At 33.7% G+C, this 14,855-nt stretch overlaps 1 protein-coding gene across 1 annotated transcript in view; it reads right to left on the bottom strand.

Annotated features, from left to right (window-relative positions):
* Window positions 1-13,904, bottom strand: part of LOC149539912 (E3 ubiquitin-protein ligase At3g02290-like) — a 55,262-nt gene extending 41,358 nt beyond the window's left edge. Inside the window, exons 1-2 of the mRNA XM_089801129.1 lie at window positions 13,573-13,904; window positions 1,967-2,198 (exon numbers count right to left, since the gene is read on the bottom strand). Coding sequence (XP_089657255.1) covers window positions 1,967-2,089 — 123 coding nt within the window. The 5' untranslated portion in view covers window positions 2,090-2,198; window positions 13,573-13,904. The remainder of the gene's footprint in view (window positions 1-1,966; window positions 2,199-13,572) is intronic.
* Between the last annotated feature and the right edge of the window lie 951 nt (window positions 13,905-14,855).

The raw sequence follows: 14,855 nt of genomic DNA, 5'->3' as shown, positions 1-14,855 counted from the left end.
TAGCAATGCTTCCCCCACTTCTTCATCTTCTCCTGCAATCACCCATGAAAACATCTCTGCCATAATAATAATTCCATAATAATTCATAAAAACATAATAATCATTATTTTAAATCAAGCAACTGCTAATCATCTGATAATAGTTAATGGTTAACAACTATCTTCATTAACAGTTAATATAACGTATATAAATAACTACCTATTTCACATGATCATGAAAAAATAATTCGTTAAATCCAACGATTATAAACAAGTTAAAAATTTAGGTCAAAATTTTGGGATGTAACACTATGCTCATCCTGTGCATGGTTCTATTCTTTATAATAAATTACATACATGCCTGGTAAGCAAACATTTCGATCACAAAAATTAGTCTAGATGCTATTGCTGGATTAAAGTGCACAAGCATTTGAAATCATGTGATTGCAATCAGCACCCAGCATACTGTTCGAGTGGTTCCACTATTTGGCCTATTGGGTCACATGTATTAGACTTGACAATTTGCTCTTTGTGATGGTATGGAGTTTCTGCTAAGTTGTCGATTTGGGTTTGGGTTTGAGGTTCGGGTTCGTGGGTTCGGGCAAAAAATTTTTTACCTATTTGGGTTCGTGGGAGGGTTTGTGAGTATATATAAATACAAGAGAAACATGCATAGTTACAAAACAAATTCATTTCACAATATGAATAATTGTTGCCTAATCATTGATCAATACCAAATGTCAATGATAAACATTAAAAACTCGCTCATTAATCTATCTTCATGATTGTAAAGAAAATTATACATTGAATTGCTAAATTGCAAAACATAGACTAGTTCGCCCAATAATAAAGTTTGAAACATGATGATAGATGACAAGTGTTTAGTAGTTTATCAATGATCATAGTACCAAATGCCCTTCAAAGGTCAAATGGATTATCATAAAATGAGAGATCAATGGCTTCATCCCCAACTACAACTATATCCAGATCCTCATCATTGGAACCCAAACTGGTTCCACTAGTCCCATAAGTTGCTATATGATCATCCTCCTGCTCGACATAAGAGATTACATGAGTGAAATGTTTTTTATTAGGTTCCTTTTAGAGTTACATTAATAAAAAGAAAAAATTTAAAACACTCTTTAAAGTTGTTTTATTTCACATTTTGGACCCTACTGCCCCGTGTCTTCCCGGGTTCGCTGTGGGTTTGCTCCAGCAAGGACCCGGGCGAACCCACAGTCCAAACTAAGGACCCACAGCGAACCCGGATGGGAATCCAGACTCGTGCGGACCTGGACCTGGACCTGAATCCAGGCAACAGGGGACGAAACCGGCTTCTTCAAGTTTCTGTTCTTCAATGCTAACAAGATGCAAAATATATAGAACTTCAAGAAGGGTAATTATTTACTGTCAAAAAACCCACAAGATAAATAGAACTAAATTACATTTAAGAAACTTGGGTCATAATAAACATTGCGTTTCAACTGTCAATAGCATAGGACACACACATAAACAGATCATACAAACAACAGTCCACAGAAGAACCACCCAAAATAAACAATCATAAAAGGGAGGGTAAAAATCTTCAATTTTATAAAACTATAAACTTTTTTTTAATTCATATAAAACAGTCACCACCATATCATACAGCATTTAAATTTTACTACGCGATCAAATATGACAATTGTTGCCTCTACCCTTGCTCATTATATTCATTGACAAGAAGATAACAGAAACAATATAAGCACCTCATTCAAATGAGATACTACTCTAATATATATATATGGTTGCCAACTCCTTAACAAGAACAGGAAAAAGAAAGCTTCAGACAAGCAACAACATTTGCAATTCAGAGCTTAAGAGTACATCTTATATTTTGAATAAAACAAGCAATCTCAATAAGTTAACATCACTACTGAAGAGCCAAAAAATAAACAACATGAACTTATCACAAGTACATTTGGAATCAGTGATTTAAGTGAACGTACCAAGCTTAGAATCCGGTGTACACAACACCTGACGCAAAAGCAATGCTGATATAAGGATCCATTGGGATAAGATGCATATTCTTCCAGGTCTTCTTGGCTTGGACAGCAACATAAAGCTCCCATACTCGTTTGATATTTTATGTGCTTAGAATTGAAAAGCTACAAAATACTAGTTCATCATGTCCTCTTCACACCATACAGGGGCTTTACACTGAAACTTTATCATTGTTGCCTGCACATGCTGCAAAGTCTGAACAAAACTGAAAGTCTAAAAGATTCTATGTAAGCATTCAGTTTGGGCAACTCTTTTTCAAAGAAATGGGCTTATCAATTTTCATACAGTTCCAATACTGTCCATATTCTGAGTGAAGATAAAGTGTTAACTAACATAACTCTTACAATCCCAATAACACCAAATGATAGTACCCCTTCCATGTTCTAATGACAATCAAAAACAAACACTCACAGGTATTTTGTTCACAATACCTCAAACAACACTGAGCCACCAAAATAAGGAGATATGAAACAACAACAAACAAACTTTGATCCAAAGCATAATCACTATGTGTTGTTCAAGAGAAAACATGTATAGCTTAATCTCTCACAAATTCTTCCAGCTTGATTCAAGTTAAACCATCAAATTACACTTCATTCGCATTAAAGCAGATTAGAGCTTATAATATTTTACTCTTGTTAATTAAACAGCACTTGAAGGTTTGAAACATTACAACAAACAAGAAAAGTCCTCTTCACACCATACAGGGGCTTTACACTGAAACTTTATTATTGTTGCCTGCACATGCTGCAAAGTCTGAACAAAACTGAAAGTCTAAAAGATTCTATATAAGCATTCAGTTTGGGCAACTCTTTTTCAAAGAAATGGGCTTATCAATTTTCATACAGTTCCAATACCGTCCATAGTCTGAGTGAAGATAAAATGTTAACTAACATAACTCTTACAATCCCAATAACACCAAATGATAGTACCCCTTCCATGTTCTAATGACAATCAAAAACAAACACTCGCAGGTATTTTGTTCACAATACCTCAAAAAACACTGAGCCACCAACATAAGGAGATATGAAACAACAACAAACAAACTTTGATCCAAAGCATAATCACTATGTGTTGTTCAAGAGAAAATATGTATAACTTAATCTCTCACAAATTCTTCCAGCTTGATTCAAGTTAAACCATCAAATTACACTTGATTCGCATTAAAGCAGATTAGAGCTTATAATATTTTACTCTTGTTAACTAAACAGCACTTGAAAGTTTGAAACATTACAACAAACAAGAAAAGTTCCAGCTGAACTCCTCGTAGACAAATGCATTTTTTCTGAAAACAATTTCAGAAATTCACTCATCTCAGAGACAATATGATGAAACACCTACAGATTAAATAATTTTAATTTTATTTCAGTTTTAGCTTTCGAAAATACAAACAGAGCACAACTGAGAGGCTAATGTTCATCGACTCAACTTCTGGTATTTCCGGCTAATGTTCATCAAGTCCTACCTGTCAATGTTGGCATTGTGCTGTCAAACTAAGAGTACTTCTACCAGGACAACTTGACAAAGGATCATGATGCATTATACGCATTAAGTTCCCCGTCTTCAACCTTATAGCCCAAATCTTGACGATAAATCCAGACTGACTGATATCTGGACATATGATGCTGAAAAGAATATCATTAAAATATTCTTGCCACATGACACAGTGAATAATGTCCTTGTATAACATTGTAAGATGTCCATTAAGGGGAAAAACCAATGTTAAACCAAGCAACTCAGATATAAATTTTCCAAAATAACAGTGCAGTTCATGGTTGGTCATCTTATCAAGTGCTTTGAGATCTCATTATCCTCTAAATAAACATGAATTCTACAATCTTCCCATTCAGCAAATTTTTTGGCTGCCAAATGCATTCATTTTTCAGATGATTCAACAGATGTTTGCTTAAATGTTCCATTCGACCTTTGTTTCCCTCTTGTCTAATACATTCAAAAGCAAGTTCCGTTAGTGATGTACCAACCCTGATTAAAGCTTGAAAAACATGACATTGGGAAACACCAAAAACAAGAGTTTGATCATAACCAATGCTTGCCTAACTGTTGCATTTTACCTTTGTTTGCCTCCTGACAAATGAATTTGAGCTAAGTCACAGGATATGCCAAATTCCATTCATGAAGTTCTAATTTCAGCGAAGTTTTACCCTTTCCGAACTTCATCGAAATTTTATGATATTTAATATAATATTGTTATTTATGAAAATGTTATTGTATTTTAAAATAGTATTGGGTTATCTAGTTTACTTATTTAGCAATGTCAAACTATTTGATAATTTTGTAGATATATTACTTATATTTTAAAATAAGTAGATTTATATAAGTTAAATTTAATGTTCATTTTTTTCCGAATTTTTTACCCTTTCCGAATTTCATCTGAATTTTATGATCGCGAACTCAAATCTGAACCTTGTGACTTAGCATTTGAGAGTGAGTCTCATTAGTCATGTACCAAGATTGATTAAGGTTGAGATATTTAACATAGGGGAACATAGAAAACAAGAGTTTGATAAAGATTCTTTAGACAAGATACATTTGACTGACTCCATACAAAGAATATTTTGTATGGGTGCAAGTAACAACCACCATACGGATAGATAAGACTAGCACACAATCACTTTTAACAATTTTTATTAAGGGTATACCTTGGTGGAGTCCAAAGCTAGAACTAATACATAGAATATAAGCATAATTTGATCAATTTAAGTAACAAGAGACACCCTAATATTGATTCTTAAATGAGCAATACCCATTATAGATCAAGGAAAGGTTGTACTATAGGCAGTGAAAATCAGCTTAGATACTAGAATACTAGAGATAGCAAAATAATAACAATGTTGTTAATATCAAATTTAGCCCAGAGGAAAAATTCGGAAAGAAAATATTCTTAATAAGAAAAAATTGAAATGCAACAAAGATTGTTTTAGTCATTTTCTGATTGATCCAAAAAAAACTATTGTCCTTCAAAAATAAACTTAACATTGATATGACTTAACTAATGCTCATGAACCCCATAGTGAAACTGGTCATTGTACAAATCAAAAAACAACTTGAGGTGAGCAGACTTGTAAAATTTGTGATACTACTGAAATTGCAGATGAATTCTATTTCCTTTTAACGTGTCATGTCTTTAATATTGTGATAAAAAAAAATTCACGAGTTTCATAACTCAATAAGCTTTCAAGACCTTGTAGCATAAAAGAATCAAACATCATTACACCTCTATTTCCACCAAGTTACCAAATATAGGAATGCTAAGCATGTTTGAAATGGTTACAATCATAAAAGTATATCCTCAAAAAATCCTGACTTTCGTAGTTGTTAAAAATTCCTAGCCTAAAGTTTTTTCCTCAAAAAAATCACATGTTAATCAGCCACAATTTTCAACAAAGTTCAACAACTTTTAATGGTTCAAATTGCAAAATGATCCCATAAAAATCTCCTGGGAAATGAATTTACTGTCCACCCAACCATCATAAAACCCTTATTATGGCCCATTTGGTTGCAGGCATAGAAATGGAGAATAGGAATGCATATTGGGAATAGGAATGGCTATTCCAATAACAGCTATTTTTTGGAATGGGTATAAGCTCATTTTAGAGCCAAAATGGGAATATGTATTCCTATTCCTTATTCCAAGTGACGAACCAAACAGAAAATAGAAAACATATTCCAAATTTTCTATTTCTATTCCAGCAACAAAACAGTCCCTTACAGCATGAAAACGCTATTTAATCAGGTTTTCCATTGATCTTCAGCACAATGAGCACCAGCCTGATTCAACATCAAATATTTCTGTAGATTTCATCATGTTGCTCCAGCATATCACAAGTAGGCAACCTTGAATGGGCATATATTTTTTATTGATGTTAAGGACATCAACATAGAGACCTGTTCTTTTGTATGACATGGAACGATTAAGAGATGTGCTATTTTTTTCTGGGTATTTCACACTACTGTCATTGCCTTAAACTCATCGTAATACTTTACATGCCCATAAATCCAAAGACACAAATTTAGTCATAAGGCTTCTATCTGATTTTTTTGACATATCAAAACCTTATAACAGTACATGCCAAAAGTAAATAATGAAAACCATATAAAAGCTAAAACTGAAACAGAACTCTATTGGCTTGATATCAACACAACAAAGTTTGTTTACATGGAATTCTTGTGATCCTAACTATTCAAAAGAATTTTAATATTTCAATCGTCAACAATAATACCAAGGTGGTTGTTTAGAACTTTAGACTATCAAAGATAGATCACAAAAAACTTTGTTTTCAGATGCTAACAAAGTGTGATAATGTGGAGCTTCAAATTGAAACTAGCCATCAAGTTTTAATGACAAGCAGGTAGAGTAGTGACAATTATATAATGATTAATCAAGTGGGAAGCAAACGTATATACATGAAAGTATATAGACATTGTGGAATCAAAAGCAGAATGGTTCTTACCAAAAAGATAAAAATCCGATTGTAGTGATAAAAAAAATAACTAAGGCAAAAATATTTATCAAAATGAGGATTGTTTAATTCTATCAAATTTTCATACATGTTCCACAGGCTTAAAACTTTGATAATTAGTGAAAGTCACAGCTTAGCCCTGCAATTATTAGACTAGGGAGCTATATCCTATTTAGGCTCATCATGTATGCAAAGTTTTAAACAGCCTAGAAAAAGTACAATAGCAGTACATGAATGCTTTAGACATACAGTGTAGCATTCATATATGTTAAAAAGGCATCAGGGAAACACATATGCACCTTGACAGCAGTCATGCCCTAGTACTCCGGCTTATCTTAATCCCTCCGAAAGCAGGCCTCATATATTTTTTCTTTAATGAGGCAAATAGATTTTAGATGATAGCAACAATATCCCATTGAAAGGAGGCAAGAGCCTAGAACACAATGGTAACTTGTGAGCCTCTTATGTGGAAGGTCTTGGGTTCTATTCTACTCAAGTTTGATAAATAATAATAATAATTAATCACAATACATAATAAATAAACAATCTTGGCTTCAGCCTCTTACCGATCCAAAAAAAAAAAAATTCTCATTGAAAGGGAATGTTCCTCATGCTTTGATTTAACATAAAAACTTGTACCTAGAATCTCTCAAATTCTCAACTCAAAGTCCCTCAACGCTTCAATTCCATCATCCACTTATATGCAAAATCAAAGAAAAATTACTTAATTAACAACAGCTAAATTTGTGGCTAAATTAGTTCCTCTCTTCTTTTGTTAGTACTAGCAGGTTCTTATTATCTAATGGAAAAAATATTTAAACACTCCCTTTTCTATTTTACAAATCTGTCAAAATAATTATCAATTAGAATATTTCAATATAATTTATGCTCTTTTGAGATGTAAGATAGTATTTCAAAAGCATTTTCTATTACTCTATCCTTGGCTATTTAATTCAAAACCTATGAAGTTGAACTATGCAATTGCTTCCTTTGTCATATATTTTTCCTTTCATGCATTGTTCAGGATCCTAGACCTCTAAGATGACGACAAATTTTGAACACCAAGCTCAAGAAGCCTGCTTAAGTCCATGAGCAGATTTAATCAATATGCAAACCAAATGCTCTTTATTTCTCTTGAACTTAGAATCCTTCCAATTGAACCACATAGACTTCCTCAGCCAAGTCTCCATTTGAGAAGGCACTTTTGCCATCCATTTCATATATCTTCCAGTAAAATTGGGCTGCAATGGAGAAACCCACCTAAAGTTTCTTCAGTCTACTCCTTCCTATTATGAATACCCTCTGCCAAAAACTCGTGCTTTGTACTTACCAAAGAAACTATTTGATTTACATCTCAACTTATTAACCCATTTACAACTTATGGGTATCTTGCCTTCAGCATTAATTTGGTCTTAGTGACTCTTAGACATCAAATTTCATCATCATCGCAGCTTCCCCTCAAGCTTTCTCATGGCCTCTCCATATGTGTTAGGTTCATATGCCTAAGAGACAACAAAAATAAGAGCAAAATTTCACCTGTGTAAAACCCTGCACAATCTAATTACCTGATCATGCACATTGAAGTTCCACTACCAATGGCAATTCATCTTGTTGAACAGCATTTAAAGTAGTATAATATCATTTTGGTTATTGTTGTTGGTTCTTACATGTGATTTTTGGGATCTAAGTACCATTATTCATCATCAAAGCCCCGCTTGGAACTTAATGCTCCAAATTTTTCCAACTACAAGCCGCATTTTACTTCAAAAACAAAGCTTATTCTAGAATTAGAAGTATTAGTAAGCCATACACAACTATCAACAAAGTTATCATTAGCCTATAAAAGTAGTACCTCTTTATCTACAGACTACAACAATAACTCTACTAGTGGGGGGGGGGAAATTAGAGAAGTCTAGTAGTTTGGATGCTTTTAACTAGTCACTTTAGCCAACAAACATACATGTCAAGCTTTTTCCTTCTAGTTTTCCTCTCTTTTGAAGCAAATTAATATAACACAACCAAAAAATGTGAGTCAATTAACAACGATCTCCTACTTAACCATGCCTCCTTGAGAGTTGTAATTTATAATGTTTTAGATGAACTCCAATTAGAAATATTTAGCATTGCATTCCATTCTTCAGTCCATATCAATAGAGAGTGTTTTGGTTGTGCATCATGTACCTTACCTTTCCATAGTCATCTAATTCCTCCATCCCATAAATCCATTTTCCCAAGGAATTTACAAGCTAGCATACTAACTATGTAAATTGTCCCTATGGAAGTCCTAAAATCATTTTATTGTAAACTCATCTCCATCATAAAACCTAAGAGTTCTGATTTGTTTACCCTGGTTGTTTCACCACCAAGGCTTTGAATGCTACACACTAAGAGAGGTATTCAAACTTACTTTTAGAAAACAGCTGACATTTTCCTAGAAAATGTCATTATGTCATTAACCAATAGCTAAAAATACTTTGGTCCAAACACAATGGCACCTTCATTGGACTACACAGATCAACATGTAATCCAGTCAAAGACTCCTTTAGCACAACATGCTTCACCAATTTCAAATGATGGTCGACTTTGTTTTCCCATTCCATAGCATTTACATACATTTTGATGTATTTGAATGGATACCAATCCATGAACCACATTAGTCTTGCTAAGTACAAAAAGACTAATAATTGAGGAGTCCATTTCTTTTGTGCCAATATGATTTTTTATTCTCATCTCCTGCAAGTGCAAATGCATTTGGTGATTTGAGATGGTGATAGACCCTATATGATCAAAACTATAATATCATCGTCATCCCCTAGTTTTTTAATAGCTAAAAACTAGCCACTAAAATCCTCTGATTGCAGCAAGGATTCACATAAAGATCCTCCTTTCAACTCAGTATAAAACATGAGATTCTTGAGATTTAATGCCTACACACCTTTTGATGTTGAGTACATGTTCCTCAGGCTTACTCGTGGGGATGCCACCCAATGAGAATGTCATATTTCTACTACTATCCTGTCTGTAACCAAGAGCTTTAGAGCACCCTACAGTCGCCTTAAAATTGCACAAAATATTGAATCAATGTGTACTCAAGCATTGTGATAGAGAAGCAAATAAGGCATCCAACAAACTCGCCAACTTTCCTACATATGGGGACAAGAATAAAATTATATCCAATGATCTTAAAAATATAGGTTTAAGCAAAGATATTTGGCATCTCTAGCCATGCAAGAGGGGGCAAACCGTGATATCATTTCAAGTTAATGGGGTTGAATGTGAAGGCATATGTTCTCAAGGTAATCATGATGGGGAAGGAAATGGGAGGCTGGCATAATGTGTGATAAGGATATTTGTTCAAGACCAGATAAGGATATTTGTTCAAGACCAGCAGCAGATGGGCTCATTCATCAGATGGTTGTTCTTTTTTAATAATTTTCCTCCTTTCTTTATATCCTATGATTTTCAGCAGCAGGTTTTGTGACCATGCAAAATTAGCTAACAGAAACCTATGTATAGCAACAATTATGCATTTATGAATTTGATCTCTAAAGAACCCTTCTAATTCACATGCAAGCAAGATGCATGGCCACGAAATCACCTGCTGCAGTGTTTTAAACTCTAAGCTAGCACTTGTTCAGTCTACCTTATGCTGCAATAGTCTGAACAATCTTTAAATAAGCTACTCCCTCCACAAACAAACAGGTTATGATACCTAATAGGCTTATTTGCATAGGCTATAACATGCATTCCACTATTATCACCATATCTAAGTTGGCAAACACATAACAAATATCCCAGAGGATAAATGACAACTTAAATTGGGAGTTTCAACAAAACTGTCTAATTTGGCTTAATGAAACAACTATTAGCTTGCCTAATTAATCTAAAAATACACAATCATTACGTCCAGCAGAAAAGCTCGAAGTGTTTGTTCCATTCTAATGGATTTTTCATTACATGGGAGTTATCACAAATAACACGAAAGCAAATAAGTTCAAATGCACACAACTGTAAGAATATTTACAACATGACACTTTCCCTGTAGGAATGCTCTTGGGCTTGCTAGCTAATAAACTTGATATTCACATGTTTGTTCATTATGGAACAGATATGAGAGCAACACATTTATGGAATCAACTTTGCCTCTTCTACAATGGACAACATCTCTCCCCTTACATAACACTTGTGTCCAATGCTTCATCTCATGCTCACCAGCATTGTAAATGTGCTCTAGGCATCAAACCGAACATCTACCTATTGCTCTTTCTTTTCAAGAGGTCATCCTTTTGGAATTCTAATATAGCTTGTTTCTTTTTTATGTTCCCCTTTTTTATCATCTCTCTCTTCTTCTTCTTTCAATTTTCTATTGACCTTAGATATCCAAATCACCCAACATATTTTCTAATCGATTTGTCATGGGGGATCCTATTTAATCATAATCTTCTTCAACTATATACAAGATTGAAATTTGAAAAATTAAAAACCATATTAATGTTAGCACCCCTCCAACATGGGCATTTTCACACTCAATTTCATTTAACACTTAACAAAGCTTACTGTAAACACCACCTGCAGATGATCTAGATTTGTAGGGTTTACAAATACCACCTCAATTAGATTTGTTCAATAGAAGAGGCAAGAGAAACCCAATTACAACCATCCACAGCCAAAAATACAATAGAACAGGCTTGAATGTAAAAAATACACAGGTACGCAAAAAGAAGGTATCCATTAAAACCTACATAATGTTACCCATCTTATAAATATAAACATCAAACTATGATAACAAGAATGTCATTGTTCCTGTGTAAATGGTATAATTGGCCACTCTTGCTGATTTCGACTGGGGAGTTAGGTTATGTTTAGTTGCGGTAATTTTGGTGGTCTTGTTCATCCAACAATAATGATTCAGCCTTCAAATCTCATTCTGCAATGCTGCCAAAAAATGACAACAGCTCAAACATTGATTATTTTAAAGAGGGGTAAACACTTTGACCTGGAGCTATGAACCAGTGAGGCCACAAACGGGGGACCTCATCCCCATTGGATTTGAACCTTGATGGCAAGGATAACAACTCAACAATTTAACCATCACAACATGCCACTATTGGCTAGCTCAAACAATGATGACTGGAAGGCAAGAGTTTTATTTCCTTGGAACTACATCTCTTCATCTTCCAAAGTTTTCATTATACGTGATTTCACGTCCGAAATCTTGGAACGAAAATTACAGGCTTCTAAATCAATATAACCTGTCATTACATGTTGCAGTAATTTTGGTGGTCTTGCTCATCCAACAATAATGATTCAGCCTTCAAATCTGATTCTGCAATGCTGCCAAAAAATGAAAACAGCTAAAACATTGATGACTGGAAGGCGAGAGTTTTCTTTCTTTGGAACAACATCTCTTCATCTTTCAAAGTTTTCGTTTTACGTGATTTCACATCCTAACTCTTGTAACAAAAATTACAGGCTTCTAAACCAATAGAACCTGTCATTACATTTTAACTCAGTTCTATTCATGCGCTTTCATAGTACTCTAACTGCTGTAAATGATGATTGTATAAACCATTTCCACTCATAACACTTCGAATCTCAGTTAGAGCCTAGAGGCTTTAAACATGTTGTCACCCAAATCACCACTTGGTTTTGGAACACAATGCGCATAGACAATAAACAATTACAACATTTCTCAATGGCATCTCAGTTGTAACTAATAATGATTGAAATGCTTCTGGAATGAGCTGTATGAATTTTATTCATATTGATGTTTCAGATGACACTGAGTGATCCATCATCAAGATAGCAAAATGTGATGAGCGGATTGCAGAATTAGCCAGTCGTATGAAAACGTACCAACTACTGTAACTCAAATTTACTTAAATGATAAATCACAAATATGTTTACACAGCATCTGCATAACATACCTTTATTAAAATTGAGATCACCGTGTAGAACTAGAACAGCATTTCCTAACAAAACTAAATTCGTTTTCTATGCAAATAGTTTATAAACTGTATATAATAAACAAGGAGGTGGAAAGTCCAACTATTAAATGATAACGATTAAAGAAAAGACATTATGGCTAAAAGCCTACAACTAGAATGTACTGAATATGATATTGTAATAAGAATTACACATAGCAATTTTTGAGGTAGGTTATTGGTTGCTCAAAAGGGAATCTTCAAAGCATTCACTATTTCCCCAAGCTTCATTCAGATCACTTCTGAAAATGATTTGTCGACAGATTGTTGTGGAAAGTGAAAAAAATATTGTGTAGAAATTAATCAGTTTTTGGGCCATTTCAAGGTGGCTAATTTCTCACACAAAATAAATAATTTACTCATCAGGGAAATTGGCTCCGGTAAAGACAACACCTCAAATGGCTAGTGCCTAGATAGTGGCAACTGTTCGAACATAGGTCTACAAATGCAAATAAGATTTCACTATATTAGGTTACTCAACGCCTGGCCTCAGGTGCACTGTGATGGTGATGGTGATGGTATGGTGATGGTGATGGTGATGGCGATGGCGATGGCGATGGTGATGGACAAAAATAGGGCATATACAAGCATGACTCAGACTCAATTCAACTACTGGAAATTTAAATGCAGTTTTAAATGATTGGTGTTTGGGGTTAACTATATTTTAGAGCGGCCCACGCTTACAAACATAAGATTGTAGTCCAAGAATATACCTCATTAATGGTTGCCCGTAACCCAAAACGAAACTAACAAAGGAAAACAAAATCACCACAGAAATATATGGAATACTACAGCTGATTTAATTTAATCTACAATATCAAAAACCCTCGAACCAGGTCAAAATGGGCTCAAAATCCCTTGCAGACAAACCCCTATATCCACAAAAACCAACCCAATAAACTGTTTCTCGCATGTCGTACAAATTACAGGGCCTCAAACGCGTTGATCTACCTCCAATTCTAACGTAAAACTCTCATTGTACAGAAAACAAAAAATAGAATAGCGAATCAGCTCAAACCAAGCCTGCAAAAATCACTACATTAGGATAGCTTGTGGTTTAAGAGTAGACCCAGAACAATAGCATACCTGTTAAATTGCACCTGCCGCGACCTTTTCACTCCTCTTTTCAAATAATTCGGCAGGTAACAAGAATAAATTGGGTAGGTTGCCAAGCTTAAAAACACCGAAATCTTGAAACATTGGAGATGCTCAATTTTCCTACTCTCTGATAAAATTCTAACAATATGTGTTAAAATTGATGACTTTCTTGTTTAGAACATCGTAAAAGCAGCCAATGTGGAGATGCGTCTTAGGCCCAATGCTTGCATGCATCGTGGCCCGCCAAAAGCGAGTTAAAGGAGAGAAATGGTATTTTTATTTGGCCAATGCATTCATCTCGCATGTCGTTTGGACTAAGACATTCATCAATTATTGTTGGGTTGGAAAAAGACATTTTTCATTCTAGAGTTAAATTTATTTATAGAAAGTAAATTTGGCCTGTGAATAATCCTAATTTTAGAAAACTGTTTTATCAATTAGATTTATAATGTAAAATATATATTTTTACAAACTATATGTATGTACAATTTTGATGTGTGATAAGTATTTATAATGTACTTAGTTTGTACCTATAAATAAGATATAGATTGTTGGTCCTTAGACTAAGATGGAGGAATACTTTCTATATGTCTATATAATGTAGAAAATCTATTTTGATATTTGCGTATAATTTTGACCTCATTTTTTAACAAGTACTTATTTATTTTTATGTTGTAAATCAATATAATTGGTTCTTATAGGTATGATCTTCAATGTGCTTGTTTCTAATAGGTATGATCTTTAATGTGCTTGTTTCTTGCAGGTATGATCTTCATTTCACACATTATGTTGCTAAACTAGTACATTTATTTTTTCAATTGTTAAATCAATATGCTCGTCTCTTAGAATATCACATCAATACACACAACATAATTACACATTTATATATTTTAATGCACCAAACAACATTGACAATTAATTAAAAACCACTAATCATATCACCATTGATATCCACCAACCCTTCTACCTATATAGTTTTGGTACCATATAGTTAAAGTTGGGTTTTCAATGGGATCTTTTATGATTAATTTCATCATTGAGCCTTTTTCTTGCTTAAAAATTTTGTTCTTTTATTTTATGAGTCAATTTTTGAAATAAATTAAATTGTACTAGTTAAAATGATGCATTTATATTTTCTTTTTTCCTTTTTTTATTTGAATCATTGTTTAAAAATAATTTTATAAGTGGTTTATATTTACATAAAGGTTCATAAAGTAATCTAAATTTTGATTAATTTTGAATCCTTAATTTCAAGTATTCAAACTTGATCT

Source organism: Cupressus sempervirens, chromosome 9 (assembly GCF_028749045.1).
Source record: "Cupressus sempervirens isolate cs-2001-9-10 chromosome 9, ASM2874904v1, whole genome shotgun sequence".
In the NCBI taxonomy this organism is placed as follows: Eukaryota; Viridiplantae; Streptophyta; class Pinopsida; order Cupressales; family Cupressaceae; genus Cupressus; species Cupressus sempervirens.
Note: the sequence above shows the minus strand (reverse complement) of the source record. Positions and strands in the feature narration are given on the sequence as shown.